The sequence below is a fragment of the Triturus cristatus genome, chromosome 12 (genome assembly GCF_964204655.1).
Source record: "Triturus cristatus chromosome 12, aTriCri1.1, whole genome shotgun sequence".
In the NCBI taxonomy this organism is placed as follows: domain Eukaryota; kingdom Metazoa; phylum Chordata; class Amphibia; order Caudata; family Salamandridae; genus Triturus; species Triturus cristatus.
The window spans coordinates 125,586,093-125,603,821 of NC_140595.1; the positions used below are offsets into that span (position 1 = coordinate 125,586,093).

A 17,729-nucleotide genomic window follows, 5' to 3' on the forward strand; every position below is an offset into this window, starting at 1 on the left:
AATAGCCAACAAATTGAAACAGTACGAGGACACTATCAAAATTCGTAAGGCTTTCAAATTTGCAAGGGATAGAGATGATTACTTGGCGGGAAGGGTTTTCACGTTTTCACGTAAATTTGACAACATGAAAAGAAAGGCTCTTACTGATCAGGTTCCCTCTAACCGCACCAATGTTGACAATGATAACACCACCATTGAAGTTGAATCAGATACTAACTCTCTCACCAGCGGGGATTCGGATGAAGGCCCCGGTATACAAGCAACATCCAGCATCGTGGCAACAAGACATACCTTAGGGGAGGAGCTTAATTTTTTAACTATGGACAGGTGAGCTACCCTCTGCCCCAGGAATCCCCAGAGCCAAACCGACGCAGTATCAGCCAGCGTCGGAGAGAGAGGCGCAGGCAGCGCCTCAAGGCCATCAAACAGGGGCAGAGGAGGACGGAGATGGAAACGTTAGACTCTCATGATAACACCATTATCAATTTAACGGACACTGTACTATCTGAAGCTGAAAAACAACTATTAATGCTAGGTCTGTCATTTTGTCCTGAGTCCAACTTCTCATATAAACAGTCTCGCATTGATGTCTATAAATTTATTCGCAAGATCAAGCTTAAGAAGTTCTTCCAACTTAACAAATCCACGACTGAGGTTACCACTTCTAACATTATGCCTGATGCCTTACAAGTCCGGGACTCTAACATGTTACTAATGATGCAATCCTTGGCTAAGGAAAACTCGGACTCTCCAATACTTGACAATGATTGTGAACAACTTGAAGGAATCAATACGGGATTGGCGGCTGCCAGTCCGTTTCGCCCTCCTTCTTGTTTTTACCCAATGATGCCTAAAGATTCTGTAGATGTCTTCAGTGACATGGTAATTGATGACTTGAAAAAATTAAATTTGTTGATTCACTCTAAATGTGGTAAAATTAATTGGAAATGGAGGAATTATTGGGCATTAATCAAAAAGATCCGTGATAATGGTCAACTTGTGGTCATGGGTGCTGACAAGGGAGGGAACATAGTTTTATGGCCTAAACATGATTATCTCCAGGAGGCACAATGCCACTTATCGGATACTGATTGTTATTGTAAAGTAGGTCGAGACCATCTTATACAAATTAAAAAAACTGTCTCCTCCCTTTTGGCACAATGGAAAAGAATGGGGCTTCTTTCCAAAAATGAGCATTTGTTTCTCAAAAATGATTATCCAACTACAGCCACCCTATACTTTATTCCTAAGGTTCACAAGGGAATTCACCCTATACCTGGCAGACCCATCATCTCTGCCAGGAAGAGTCTTTTGGAATCCATGTCTAAGTCTGTTGACTATTTTCTTCAGTCACATATGATTGCTTTGCCGTCCTTTATTAAGGACACTGGCGATTTCTTGAAGAAAATACAAGAAGTCCATTGGCAATCGAATTTTATGTTGATCACGCTAGACATTGCTTCCCTCTATACTAGCATAGTACACTCACAAGGGTTGACGGCTATAGAGTACTTTTTGGGCTTTCGCTCCATTAATTTCAAAGAGCACAATGATATGCTTCTTCAAATGATTGACCTTTGCCTCAATAACAATGTATTTCTCTTTAACAAAGTTTTATACAAACAACTCAGGGGCGTGGCTATGGGGGCATGTTTTTCCCCAACCTATGCCTGCCTTTTGGTGGGTTGGTGGGAGGAACATGTCCTCCGAGTCACATACAAGAACATGTGGGATTCACATATTCGATACTATGGCAGGTACATAGACGATATTTTTATCGTTTGGGAAGGATCTAAAGAGGAGGCTTTCTCATTTGTGAATTCAATTAACACCAACACTATGAATTTACAGTTTACGGCGAACATCAGTAATGAGAGGGTGGAATTTCTGGATGTGGAGGTCTTTATTTTAGACAACCACATAGAAACCAAATTGCATAGAAAAAGCACTGCTGGAAATTCCATCTTACATGCCAGTAGTGCTCATCCACCCCATCTCATATACAGTATACCTTATGGGGAATTTCTTCGCCTACGGCGTATTTGTAGCCGTCAATCTGACCTTCAACAATGTCAGAAGGAAGCCTTTGATCGATTCCTTGCCCGAGGTTATAATCAACTTAACCTCAAAAGAGCACTTGATAAAGCCAATTTTTGCTCACGTGAATCCTGCCTTCCCTCTGAACAACCCCATACCACATCTTTTGGGAGTGAAACAACGAATGAGGTTATGCAACCTACAAGACTAATTACCACTTTTTGCAAACAGCATAAAAATTTCCGTGGTATCATCTACAAACATTGGCCCATTGTTCTGACTGACATGACCCTCACATTTTTGTTGCCTGACTTGCCGAACATCACATTCAGGAGAGCACCCTCTATGAGGGATGCCTTAGTTAAATCTAACCCTGAAATCACGGAAACAGTCACTTGGTTATCACGGTTTGGCTTTTTTAAATGCACTTCATGCCGTGCCTGTAAATTTGGAACAAATGTTTCTGAATACACTACAGCGTTCAGTAACATTCCAGTACAAATAAAACATCATTACACTTGTCGTACAGACTATGCAGTTTATGTGCTTGAATGCACTTGTCATCTTAAGTATGTGGGCAGCACCAAATTACCGGTTTTCAATCGCATTTTGCAACATCTTCGTGCGATTGTTAACTCGGATTCCACATATCCCGTTGCCCGACATTTTAAAGCCATCCATTCCAACAAAATCAGTGACTTGAAATATTTTGTCTTTGGGGCAGTGCCCCCTTCAATCCGTGGGGGCAACAGAGAGAAACAACTTCGTCAGCTAGAATCCTCCTTCATCCTATTACTTGACACTAAAATGCCAAATGGGATGAATACAAGTGAGGACCTGCATAATTTCTTGTAAATTTTTTTTTTATAGAATTTGTATCTGATCCTTTGGATGTTTTTTTATGCTGATGTACAAAGAAACTTTTTGATTAGTCACTTACACATCTAGTTGTTTTATGCTTTTCTGGTAGTCTTCATATCAATTCTATTTTTCAGGAATATTTTTATTTCTTTGTCTTTTGCTTTACCTTATTTTCTTTTTCCTTTCTTTTCACTGTTTTATATAAATTTGACTCTCTTTTACTCTTTAATATTTTTATTTTTGATTTAAAGAAATTATTGATTGCTTTCATTTTTTATTCAGAGAATATGAGCATGAAACTATGTTATTATTAATCAATGAACCATGGATTCTGTGATTTAGTACATTTTTGATTGAGATTTATTACTGTATTCAATTAATTCTGGGGCACTTGCCAGACATTTGTTGTACAGTTAATGTAGGCTCAGTATTATGATTTGTACTATTTTTTGTGATTTGTTGGAGTGTTGAACTCTTTGACATGAATTCACGAAAGTTTCATGGTGATTTCTCGGTTCTCTGGTATTTTGTTTATGTTTATTGAGCACGAGAGAATTGATTGGGTGTTACTATCTTTTTAAGGAAGGTCCGGTCTCAGCGCGTCATGTGATCAAGATCGCGGAGGCGATCGAAATGCGTCTGAGGCGGACACTTGTCTGACTAATGGAATAAATCAGAAATGAAACTTTAAACCGCTTGGCATACTTTCTTTGGACAACAGCAACGTGTATGGTTCGAGGTCCGTACCTGTTTTCTAGACTCCCCTGCTCGGATTGGGAGTTCAGGACTTGTTTGATATATATATATATATATATATATATATATATATATATATATATATATATATATATATATATATTATCTACTGGCGGTCGCCAGTAGATAGTTATAGTTAGGACCGTGTTTCCATAGGAAATCCGCAACATTCTATTTGGAATAACTTTGGCGCCGATTGTCGAATCCTCGCGAAATTTTCAAAATAGGTGGGGCGCTCCGCTCCGCTCCTACCCTGAAAGTCTCGGGGGGATTCGTTAAGCGGGGGCTGAGAAAAAAGGGGATCCCAAAACGCGTTTTTCCCATGCAATTTTCCATAGGGACCTTTAGTCCAAGCTACAGCCCAAACGGCTGAACAGAATAACTTGAAATTTGGCAGAGAGGTAGTCCTCAAGTCAGGGATGTGCCTTTTGCATGTCTGGAGTCAATCTGTTCATTAGTTCCTGAGAAAATTGCAGTTAAAAGCATATACATATCTGGGCGGAGCCTAACCACACATCTCATCGTGAGATCTGATTGGCTGTCAGCACTTCATCCAAGAAGTGTTGGCAGCCATCTTGGGACCAATATACATGATAGCACCTCATTAAAAAGCATTGCAGTTAATAGAAGGTTTTAAGACTTTAGTTACATTATAAATCATTTGTTGATGGTACCATACCCATTTTAGGAATTGTGGTGTGTTCTAAGGTGATTTTACCATGTGAAAAAGCCTTCTGCTGTAATATCATGAATCATGTTTGAGAGAAAACTATTTTCTCATGCTTTTCCCACAGAGGTTTGGAAGGTGATCTATAAGCTAAACTGAGTGCATATTTTCTGTAAATTCACATTATCTTTCTCAGTCATGTGAGAATGAAGTCTGACATTCTCAGTAAAACATGTACATCCAACAAGGGCAGAGACTGTCAGTTGATTCCTTTGTGTTCTACTGCAGCTTCCCAGAGTGTTCTAAAGAACAACTAGAGCGCTAACAGTCCTACTTATGACAAAAGTATGGCACACCTGAAGCCATCTTGATTGGAATAAAGTGGTAACTCTTAAAACATTTAATTTAAAAAGGAACAAAATGAGGGGGTTCATTTTGCCATAGAAAGTATGATTAGTGCTGCAGATAGAAACATTAGGGCACATTTTGAGTGATTTCTCAAATCCTGTTCTATTTCATTAAAAAATTCTGACATGCAGACTGAAACATGCACTTTGAATACCAGCAGCAGACTTCCCTGGTGAGCAGTAGCTTTACTACAGTGATCTAATAAGCAACTAGAGTGCTAACATTCTGAATTTATGGCAAATGTGTGACACATCTGAATGCCTTCTTGATGGAACCAAAGTAAAAAACTGAAAGTATTTCCTACTGAGGAGACTGCAGTAAATGAGGAAATTAGGAAGCTTCATAACAAACAAATCTCCCAAGATGGCCACCAGAGACAAAAGAGCCCAAATGTAGCCCAAATATCACCCAGATGTAGCCCAAGTATAGCCCAATGACAGAATGTCCCAGAGTGTTCTAACGAACAACTAGAGCGCTAACAGTCTTACTTATGACAAAAGTATGGCACACCTGAAGCCATCTTGATTGCAATAAAGTGGTAACACTTAAAACATTTAATTTACAAAGGAACAAAATGAGGGGGTTCATTTTGCCATAGAAATTATGATTAGTTCTGCAGAAAGAAAAATTAGGGCACATTTTGACTTCTCAAATCCTCTTCTATTTCATAAAAAAATTCTGACATGCAGACTGAAACATGAACTTTGAATACCAGCAGCAGACTTCCCTGGTGAGCAGTAGTTTTACTACGGTGATCTAATGAGCAACTAGAGTGCTAACATTCAGAATTTATGGCACATGTGTGACACATCTGAATGCCTTCTTGATGGAACCAAAATAAAAAACTGAAAGTATTCCCACTGAGGAGACTGCAGTAAATGAGGAAATTAGGAAACTTCAGAACAAATAAATCTCCCAAGATGGCCACCAGAGACAAAAGAGCCCAAATGTAGCCCAAATATCACCCAGATGTAGCCCAAGTATAGCCCAATGACAGAAGTGTGCAAAACACTTATTTTTTGTGTATTTGCAGTTTTATATAGTGCAGACTTGTCAGGTATTGGAGTGCTTTACATGAGCATTGGTTACATCACACAAGATCAAATTCATTTTGGTTGTAGACATGGGGAGATTAAGTGATTTGACCAGAATCACAGAATGTTGAGCTGAAGCAGAACCTCCAACCTGGTTCCCCAGTTGCAAAGTCTGCAGCTCTAGAAGTAACACCACATCCTCTCCCCTAGGTGCAACATTTAATCAAGTGGTCAACTGGATAAAAAAACATAAAGATTACAAATAATTTAAAAGTTCTTTGTTGCTATTTGAAAACTCAGAAAATATGTCCTCATTTTAGTTTTTTAGAGCACTAACCATAATTTTGATGCAAATAAGACCCTCTCATATATGTAATTTCTAACGGAAATACTCTAGGTATTACAGTTTTGATTACATCAAGATGACGTCAGGCGTTCCACACTTTTGTAATAAATATAGAATGTTAGCAATCTAGTTGTTCATTGGGATACTGTTGGGAGGCAGAGGCCAGGGGCATGAACTCTGAAAATTGAAGGCAGGTAGGAGAGTGCACATGCAACAATTTGACCACACTGGGCAGGCAGGAAGGGCAGTGGCAGCACAACAGACTATGGAGGGCAGTGGAAAGGGGGGCAGGGGCAACAAACCAACAATACAGGACTGGCAAGAGAGGCTGCGGCAATATAATAGACCATTGTGGGCAGAAGGAAGAGGCAGTGGTAGTACAACGATACATGCCAACAGACCGGTTTCAGCCAGGAAACGTCCAATGTTTTTAAGCTCAAATGGGCTTTATTTGATCTGTCTCCTATCTACAATCTCCTCTTTTTCAATGTAACTCAAAGGGGAAAATCAATACCCCAGTTTTTTTTCAAAATCTCCTTCTTACCAAGTTCAAAATGTTCGCAAGTATGGTACATTGGATCATGGTAGGCAGGAGGAATTGGGGTAGGGACATGGACTCGGATAACAGAGGACAGGAGGGACATGGAGAGGTGCACCAAACTGACCCTACAGGACAGGCATCAGGGTTTGCAGCAGCACAACACACCACACAGCGCATGCAGGACTGGAGTGCAGCACAACAATCCATAGAAAGCAATAGGGAGGGGACAGGACCATGCACATGGACAAGAGAGAACAGAGGGGAAAGAGGCAATGGTAGCTAGCTGACCATAATGGACAGACAGGAGAGAAAGCTGCAGCATAACAGACCATAAAGGGCAGGAGGGACAGATCAGGGGCATTACAATGGAACAGACAAGCCAGGAGGGAGGGAATAGGGGTCTGCACATGGAAATAGAGGGCTGGGGGCAAGGGGGCAGGGCAGGAGCAGCAAGATGACCATGGAGGTCAGCCAGGATGGGCACTAGAAACAAGACACACCATGGAGAGCAACAATGAGACTATGATGGCATACACACAGACCATGGAGGGAAGGTGGGAGGGGGTCAGGGGCAGCTAGCTGACCACACAGGGAAGGTGGGAGGGGCCATGGCAGCATAGAAGACCATGCATGGCAAGCGGGAGGGTTAGTGGCAGCACAATGGCTATGATGAGCAAGAAGGAGGGTGCAGGGGCATGCACAAAGGACCATGGAGGATAGAAGGGAGGGTCAGGACCTGGGCACAGACAAGAGAGTTCAGGGGAAGGGGCCTCACAACAGACCGCGCGGGGCAGGCAGGAGGATCAGTTGCAGCACAACAGACCAGGAAGGGCAGAAGGGTGTGGCAGTAAAATGGACCATGGAGGACAGGAGGAAGGGGATAGGGGCATGGCATGTGGGCAGGCAGTGTGGAGGTGGCAGGGACAGGTTACAGTCATCTGACAATGCTAGGCAGGTGGGAGGGGAGTGGCAGCTCAATAGAACACTCAGAGTAGATAGGAGTGGCAGGTCCATGGAACATGGTGGGCAAAAAGGATGGAGCAGGGGCATGCACAAAGACATCGGAGGGCAGGGGGAAGGAGAATAGGGGCAACAAGCTAAACACAGAGGCTAAGCAGGAGGTCAATGATGGGCCATAGAATTGGGCAATGGAGGGCAGGAGGAGTGGACTGGTACATCATGCTAAATGGAGGGCAGTGGCAGCACATCAGACCATGCATGGCAGGAGGGAGGAGGCTAGTCCATGGATTCAGACAACAGAGGATAGGGAGGAGGTGAATGGGGCAGCAGGCTAACTGTTCAGAGAAGGTGAGTATTAGGAACTTTATTGTTTTTAAAATGTGTGTCTGTGCGAACTACTTAAAATCTGAACAAGTATGCAGCATAATCTAACTTTTATTCAGGAAGAAGAGGACGTTTGTGACTGTGACTCTGGACTCACTTGGCAGAAACACCCCCTGACCCTCCACCCCCATCGCAAAATGTAATGCCTGTGAAAAGGGTAGGTGGATGCAGTGTTATATAGAACATAGTCCTGAGAGCACGATTGAAAATGAAAACTAGATATAGTCTGTGGTATAAACTATGCACCAAAAAGTGTGATATAAGATGAACCGGGGCATGAAATATAATATGCAATACATTGTTCGCAATGACAGATTCATTGGCGAGCGCGAGATAGCACAGGCACTAGCGCCTTGGAGTGTAATATGCACAGGGCAGTGTTGTGTAACCTAACTAGTCTCTAAAGTTGTAATATAAAATATGTGCTGGGGAGTGTAACGTTGCATATGCACTCTGACAAAGATATGGATCCCAGATTGTAATATGTATGGCATAGCGCTGTGCGTTATAACATAGGCATCGAGGAAGGCACGTTAGATGGGGCAATATAACCCGTGCGAAGCAAGTGTGGCATGACATATTCACGGGGTGGTGTTACAGTGCACATGGGCTAGAGAGTGTCATAGCATATGCACTAGCTGGTGGAATACAACACAGAGGTGTGAGGCACTCGGCGGGCACTGGTGGGTGTAACACAGCATTGGGCTCAGCCAGGAGCACGCTGTGACTCTCAAGTGAGGTTCGTCTCCTTTCCAGAGAGTAAAATAAAAAGTATTACACATTCGGCGGTGGATGTGTGTTTTATTAACCGTGAGGGGGGTTTCTTGCACAGTTTGGTCAAATTTTTGTCAAATCCCCTTTGAATGGAGTGGTGTGCGTGTATATTAAATGTGCCCGTCAATAGCTACCCATGTTTGTATAAATAAACGACAAGGGTGTCTACTTGGAGAGTACCCACTGGCGGGGGCGCCGGGATTAGGCACGGTAGGGCGTCAGACACGTCAGAGCTTCACTAGTGGTGTGAATACATTCCATGTGGATTCATTCTATGCATAGTCGCCTTTTAATGAATCTCACGCATGTCCTAGGTTTTTCTATAAATATATATTTTTTTTAAATAATAAAAATCAAAGGCCGGCCCCGGGGGATGGGGTTCCCAGGGCCATAAGTGGCCTGAGGAGGGGGGCAACGCAGCCCCCTCCTAAAGAATTAAATTTAAAAAAAGGCCATGACCCGGGGGTTGGGGTCCCCGGGGCTGATTAAGGACTTGGAAGGGCCAAATTTATTTTTTTCAACAAAAAAATTAGGGTGCAGGCCCTGGGGGATGGGGGATGGAGTCCCCAGGGCCAGTAAATTAGAAAAAGAAGGGGGGTCACACAGCCCTCCTTCTTAAAAAAATAAAATAAATGAAAGACTGGCATCGTGCCGGAGGCCCACACCCTCCTTGCAGCACTCTGCAAACGCGCCCCCTGGCCAGTTGTAAGTTGGGGAATTAATTCCCCTTCAATACTGAGGGTCCCTGAGGGCCAACTAGCCCAACAGGTATCTCCAGTATGCGCCAGGGAGCTGCGTTGTAGACAGGTGTTCTGAGGCCACGCCCCTTTTTACACCTCTATGCAACGCAGCTCTGTGGCGCTTACTGGAGGTACCTAGTGGGCTAGTTTGACCCTAGGGACCCTTAGGATTCAAGGGGACTTAATCTCTCAACTTAGAACGGCCATAGGGCGCGTTTACACAGTGGTGAAGGGAGGGGACGGGGCCTGAGGTGACGTGTGCAAACACACCCTGTGGCGCGTTTTAAGTTGAGGAAATAATTCCCTTTCAATCCCGAGGGACCCTGGGGGCCAACTAGCCCACCAGGTGCTTCCAGTAAGCACCACTGCTCTGCGTTGCAGAGAGGTGGTGTAGGTCGTGCCCCTTTTTACACCTCTCTGCAATGGCGCTTTCTGGACATACCTAGTGGGCTATTTTGCCCCTAGGGATCTTCAGGATTCAAGGGGACTTAATCTCGCAACTTAAAAAACGGCCACAGGGCGTGTTTACACAGTGGGGTAGGGAGGGGACGGGGCCTGAGGTGACGTGTGCAAACACGCCCTATGGCGCGTTTTAAGTTGGGGAAATAATTCCCCTTCAATCCTGAGGGCCCCTGGGGGCTAACTAGCCCACCAGGTGCTTCCAGTAAGTGCCACTGAGCTGCGTTGCAGAGAGGTGGTCCAGGCCGTGCCACTTTTTTACACCTCTCTGCAACGGAGTTCTGTGGCGCTTACTGGAGGTACCTAGTGGGCTAGTTGGACCCTAGGGACCCTCAGGATTCAAATGAACTTAATCTCCCAACTAAAAACGGCCACAGGGCGTGTTTACACAGTGGTGAAGGGTGGGGACGGGGCCTGAGTTAACATGTGCAAACAAACCCTGTGGCGCGTTTTAAGTTGTGGAAATAATTCCCCTTCAGTCCTGAGGGACCCTGGGGGCCAACTACCCACCAGGTGCTTCCAGTAAGCGCCACTGCGCTGCGTTGCAGAGAGGTGGTCTAGGCCGTGCCCCTTTTTACATCTCTCTGCAATGCAGCTCTGTGGCGCTTCCTGGAGGTACCTAGTGGTCTAGTTGGACCCTAGGGCCCTCAGGATTCAAGGGGACTTAATCTCCCAACTTAAAACGGCCACAGGGCGTATTTACACAGTGGGGAAGTGAGGGGACGGGGCCTGAGGTGACGTGTGCAAACACGCCCTGTGGCGCGTTTTAAGAGGTAGTTTTAATCCCTGCCCTATTATATACTAGGGGTTTACAGAGGAGGTCATGCTGATCACAGGGGGACCCCAACGCATAGTGTTCCCTAGTGTATGTAGGTGTTTTCACTGTATTCTGAGTGTCTTTTAACATAGCACTGGCTCTAGGACTGGTTAGTCAGAGTCAGTTACCACCAGTATCCGTCTGAAAAAGTTGAGGGTACAGGATGATTTTGCAACAAGGCTTCTTTCTGCTCTTCTGTTTGTTCTTTCTGCACGTTATCCTTCTTCCTGCACTTTTCTTCGTCTTTGAGGACTTCTGTTGCTTCTTTCTGCATTTGTTTTTTCTTCTTTCTTCACATGTCCTTTCTCTGTAGGCATAGTTAGAAATTAGCATTTAAAAAACCTTTGAAATTCACTGAAAAAACCATAGGTTTCAGGCACGTTATAGTTAGGAATTAGCATTTAAAAAACCTTAGCAATTCACTGAAAAAACCATAGGTTTCAGGGGCGTTATAGTTAGCTGGACTTTTCACTCGTACAAAACCATTGAAATTCCCCCATTATAGTTAGTTCAGCTAACTATAACTCGCGCGCCCGCAATGCACTGCTGATGATGTCACATATTACATCACTCATGACATGGTCAGTGACATCACTCATGACATCACTGATGACATCTCAAATGACATCACTAATGACATCACTGATGAAATCATACAGTGACTGTGTGTTTCTGTAAAGTTTAAATATGTTTTATATATATATATAGGTCAAGGTGTATTGAAGAATGAGTGGGTGTATGACTGTCTGAATGGATGATTTAGTAGTTGTGTGACTGACTGTATAAGTGAGTGATTAAACGTGCCTTCCTGAATGCATGGTGAAGGGTGGGGACGGGGCCTGAGTTAACATGTGCAAACAAACCCTGTGGCGCGTTTTAAGTTGTGGAAATAATTCCCCTTCAGTCCTGAGGGACCCTGGGGGCCAACTACCCACCAGGTGCTTCCAGTAAGCGCCACTGCGCTGCGTTGCAGAGAGGTGGTCTAGGCCGTGCCCCTTTTTACATCTCTCTGCAATGCAGCTCTGTGGCGCTTCCTGGAGGTACCTAGTGGTCTAGTTGGACCCTAGGGCCCTCAGGATTCAAGGGGACTTAATCTCCCAACTTAAAACGGCCACAGGGCGTATTTACACAGTGGGAGAGTGAGGGGACGGGGCCTGAGGTGACGTGTGCAAACACGCCCTGTGGCGCGTTTTAAGAGGTAGTTTTAATCCCTGCCCTATTATATACTAGGGGCTTACAGAGGAGGTCATGCTGATCACAGGGGGACCCCAACGCATAGTGTTCCCTAGTGTATGTAGGTGTTTTCACTGTATTCTGAGTGTCTTTTAACATAGCACTGGCTCTAGGACTGGTTAGTCAGAGTCAGTTACCACCAGTATCCGTCTGAAAAAGTTGAGGGTACAGGATGATTTTGCAACAAGGCTTCTTTCTGCTCTTCTGTTTGTTCTTTCTGCACGTTATCCTTCTTCCTGCACTTTTCTTCGTCTTTGAGGACTTCTGTTGCTTCTTTCTGCATTTGTTTTTTCTTCTTTCTTCACATGTCCTTTCTCTGTAGGCATAGTTAGAAATTAGCATTTAAAAAACCTTTGAAATTCACTGAAAAAACCATAGGTTTCAGGCACGTTATAGTTAGGAATTAGCATTTTAAAAACCTTAGCAATTCACTGAAAAAACCATAGGTTTCAGGGGCGTTATAGTTAGCTGGACTTTTCACTCGTACAAAACCATTGAAATTCCCCCATTATAGTTAGTTCAGCTAACTATAACTCGCGCGCCCGCAATGCACTGCTGATGATGTCACATATTACATCACTCATGACATGGTCAGTGACATCACTCATGACATCACTGATGACATCTCAAATGACATCACTAATGACATCAATGATGAAATCATACAGTGACTGTGTGTCCTTTAGTCAACATATTATAAAAACTGTTTAGTAAAATCATGGTAAAATCATGGTTAATTTAAAACCGAAATAAATAAATATAAATACATATAAATATATATAAATACATATGTAAACAGATTTACCAATATATAATTTTATTTGTTTTATTTAAAACACATAATGCAGTATGTGCCTATATATTATTGCATAAATGCTCGAGAACTTGTAGACTATAATTTGGTGCAAAGAATTTCTGTGATAAATTGGATATTCAACTAGTTACTACCACTTTGATTGACATAAATTGCATGAATGTCTCACTGCTTATCTTTGCTAAATGTCCTGACTCTATTGGTATGATAGTATGTTATAATTAAAGTGCTTAGTGCTACCTTAATTAATTAAAAAGTGCTAGTGCATAAGTGCGTAAAGTTCAGGTGCATGACTATAAATATAAAAGAAAAAAGAGAAAAAAGAGAAAATAAGGGGAATAGCAGCTAGTATTGAACTGAAAGAAACATTATTAACTCATGTTATTATCATAGTAGATTTGAATATTGTAATATTCGTATTGCTTCTTACCCTGGGGGAAGCTAACTATGCTGCGTAGTGATCGGTAAACGAGCAAATAAAATGTCATTATATAGGCATTATCTAGAAACATCATATAGGACCGATTTATCAGGTTGTAAAAATTTATAAAAAGTTATGAAGGTCTTCCGTGTTGTTAAGACCATTCTGATATTTGCTGTCTAACTCAATAATGAACCGTGATTGAGATTGGCGTAAAGATCGTTCTCTGTTGCCTCCTCTGCGTGGTTTTGTTATTGAGCTGATTACGAAGTAGCTTAGGCAACTGAGATTGTTATTATGGAATTATTTAAAGTGCCTGGCAACTGGGTAAGCATCACCGTTGTTGACAATTGCCCGGATATGCTGCAATATCCTGACGTGCACCTGCAGTTTCGTGCTACCCATGTATCTTAGCCCACAGGTGCAAGCCAGGACATATACAGCAAACTCGGTTTTGCAATTGTAGTTGCCTGTAATCAGCTTGGGCCTGACATTGAATGGGGTAACATAACTAGTTGTGTTAATCCCAAACTTGCAGGCTCTGCAACTCGAGCATTTGAAAAAGCCCTGTTGTGGTTGCAACCACATTTTATTGTGGCAGATCTCTGGACTATTTTTAACCAGCTGTGTTCTTATAGATCTGCCTTTTCTAAATGTGATTGTAGGGTTATCCGACAAATGATGTGCTAGTACCGCATCTGTGAGGATTATGGGCCAATTACGTTTGAGAATTGATTTAATTTTTCTCTCTTGCTGATTATAGGTAATAATCAGTCTGGACTCAGAATCGTCATTTTTTGTTGTTTGTGCATTGTCACATATAGGTTCAAGAAGTCCTTCTCTGTTTCTTAATTTGACTTTAGCCTGTGCTTCTTGAACCAACTTCGAGCTCTGCCTGAACCGCCGTGGCCAAATCTGATGCACTGGTCAACACGAAGTTGGTTCATGACAACATGAAGGAGCAGAGATTACTATAATCGGCGCTCTCAGGTGCAAAAGAAAGTGATGGTAGGAAAGCGGTTGACGAATGAGTCTGATGAAGAAATATTGAGGCTCCGTATCATACCACAGAGTGAGAGAACACGATCAAGGAGATATGGTTTCCTTTTTCCCATCACTGTATGGAGGCTTACGAGAAAGAACGACTATCTTGAATTACACACTATTATAGACCGTAAAGAGAAGGAACACATACTCCAAGATGGCGGTGATGTAAATCAGAAGGACTGAGTTGCCAAAGCAGTCATTCCTCACCAAACACTATGTGGGAGGGGCCCAATAAGGGTTTTATAACATAAGAATACCGGAGACTATCTTGCTCACTGAAGAGCATTTGATAAAGTCGTGCCAGACGAAACGCGTCATGCTGGGTGAAATAAAGAAAGCAAGTACAGAATCCTGAGTGCCCCGTGTGTGTTCCTGTAACAGGGACTTTGTTGTTGGATATATATATATATATATATATATATATATATATATATATATATATATATATCAGGTGGCGGTCAGCTGCCTTTGAATGAACTGGTTTGCTGTTCTGCCAATGCCATTAAATGCCTTGCTGGGGAACAAGAGGTCCGTGTCTCGAGTGCTGCTCGTTTCTTTAGAACACCCCACGTGACTTGATGTATGAGCGGTTGTTCTGCCGCTGAGCTGGCACCACCCCAGGTGAAGGGGGCCACAGATCCTCGTTACAGCGGGGGTTGCTTGTGGAGCACGGACTATGGATTAATGGCAGATATGCTGGCTGGGGCTCATCCAGAGCTTGAGATTTGGCAGACATTTTTAAGTGACAAGGAATGTTGGGACTGCAACTCCCATAATGCCACGTATTGCCTCATTAGAGCCGTCCAATCAGGACATACGATATTGCTAATTAAGGAGTTTGCAGCCCGCCTTGTGCCCTCTGACCGGAACCGCCTCTGAGGAAGAGATTGACTTGAAACGCGTCAGGTGGCGGTCAGCTGCCTTTGAATGAACTGGTTTGCTGTTCTGCCAATGCCATTAAATGACTTGCTGGGGAACAAGAGGTCCGTGTCTCGAGTGCTGCTCGTTTCTTTAGAACACCCCACGTGACTTGATGTATGAGCGGTTGTTCTGCCGCTGAGCTGGCACCACCCCAGGTGAAGGGGGCCACAGATCCTCGTTACAGCGGGGGTTGCTTGTGGAGCACGGACTATGGATTAATGGCAGATATGCTGGCTGGGGCTCATCCAGAGCTTGAGATTTGGCAGACATTTTTAAGTGACAAGGAATGTTGGGACTGCAACTCCCATAATGCCACGTATTGCCTCATTAGAGCCGTCCAATCAGGTCATACGATATTGCTAATTAAGGAGTTTGCAGCCCGCCTTGTGCCTTCTGACCGGAACCGCCTCTGAGGAAGAGATTGACTTGAAACGCGTCAGGTGGCGGTCAGCTGCCTTTGAATGAACTGGTTTGCTGTTCTGCCAATGCCATTAAATGCCTTGCTGGGGAACAAGAGGTCCGTGTCTCGAGTGCTGCTCGTTTCTTTAGAACACCCCACGTGACTTGATGTATGAGCGGTTGTTCTGCCGCTGAGCTGGCACCACCCCAGGTGAAGGGGGCCACAGATCCTCGTTACAGCGGGGGTTGCTTGTGGAGCACGGACTATGGATTAATGGCAGATATGCTGGCTGGGGCTCATCCAGAGCTTGAGATTTGGCAGACATTTTTAAGTGACAAGGAATGTTGGGACTGCAACTCCCATAATGCCACGTATTGCCTCATTAGAGCCGTCCAATCAGGACATACGATATTGCTAATTAAGGAGTTTGCAGCCCGCCTTGTGCCTTCTGACCGGAACCGCCTCTGAGGAAGAGATTGACTTGAAACGCGTCAGGTGGCGGTCAGCTGCCTTTGAATGAACTGGTTTGCTGTTCTGCCAATGCCATTAAATGCCTTGCTGGGGAACAAGAGGTCCGTGTCTCGAGTGCTGCTCGTTTCTTTAGAACACCCCACGTGACTTGATGTATGAGCGGTTGTTCTGCCGCTGAGCTGGCACCACCCCAGGTGAAGGGGGCCACAGATCCTCGTTACAGCGGGGGTTGCTTGTGGAGCACGGACTATGGATTAATGGCAGATATGCTGGCTGGGGCTCATCCAGAGCTTGAGATTTGGCAGACATTTTTAAGTGACAAGGAATGTTGGGACTGCAACTCCCATAATGCCACGTATTGCCTCATTAGAGCCGTCCAATCAGGACATACGATATTGCTAATTAAGGAGTTTGCAGCCCGCCTTGTGCCTTCTGACCGGAACCGCCTCTGAGGAAGAGATTGACTTGAAACGCGTCAGGTGGCGGTCAGCTGCCTTTGAATGAACTGGTTTGCTGTTCTGCCAATGCCATTAAATGCCTTGCTGGGGAACAAGAGGTCCGTGTCTCGAGTGCTGCTCGTTTCTTTAGAACACCCCACGTGACTTGATGTATGAGCGGTTGTTCTGCCGCTGAGCTGGCACCACCCCAGGTGAAGGGGGCCACAGATCCTCGTTACAGCGGGGGTTGCTTGTGGAGCACGGACTATGGATTAATGGCAGATATGCTGGCTGGGGCTCATCCAGAGCTTGAGATTTGGCAGACATTTTTAAGTGACAAGGAATGTTGGGACTGCAACTCCCATAATGCCACGTATTGCCTCATTAGAGCCGTCCAATCAGGACATACGATATTGCTAATTAAGGAGTTTGCAGCCCGCCTTGTGCCTTCTGACCGGAACCGCCTCTGAGGAAGAGATTGACTTGAAACGCGTCAGGTGGCGGTCAGCTGCCTTTGAATGAACTGGTTTGCTGTTCTGCCAATGCCATTAAATGCCTTGCTGGGGAACAAGAGGTCCGTGTCTCGAGTGCTGCTCGTTTCTTTAGAACACCCCACGTGACTTGATGTATGAGCGGTTGTTCTGCCGCTGAGCTGGCACCACCCCAGGTGAAGGGGGCCACAGATCCTCGTTACAGCGGGGGTTGCTTGTGGAGCACGGACTATGGATTAATGGCAGATATGCTGGCTGGGGCTCATCCAGAGCTTGAGATTTGGCAGACATTTTTAAGTGACAAGGAATGTTGGGACTGCAACTCCCATAATGCCACGTATTGCCTCATTAGAGCCGTCCAATCAGGACATACGATATTGCTAATTAAGGAGTTTGCAGCCCGCCTTGTGCCTTCTGACCGGAACCGCCTCTGAGGAAGAGATTGACTTGAAACGCGTCAGGTGGCGGTCAGCTGCCTTTGAATGAACTGGTTTGCTGTTCTGCCAATGCCATTAAATGCCTTGCTGGGGAACAAGAGGTCCGTGTCTCGAGTGCTGCTCGTTTCTTTAGAACACCCCACGTGACTTGATGTATGAGCGGTTGTTCTGCCGCTGAGCTGGCACCACCCCAGGTGAAGGGGGCCACAGATCCTCGTTACAGCGGGGGTTGCTTGTGGAGCACGGACTATGGATTAATGGCAGATATGCTGG

At 44.4% G+C, this 17,729-nt stretch overlaps 1 protein-coding gene across 1 annotated transcript in view; it reads left to right on the plus strand.

The window, feature by feature from the left end:
* The first annotated feature begins 447 nt into the window (after positions 1-447).
* LOC146772859 (uncharacterized) overlaps positions 448-17,729 on the plus strand; it is a 94,520-nt gene continuing 77,238 nt past the window's right edge. The window contains exon 1 of the mRNA XM_085637037.1: positions 448-882. Within this exon, the coding sequence (XP_085493163.1) occupies positions 448-882 (435 nt within the window). The remainder of the gene's footprint in view (positions 883-17,729) is intronic.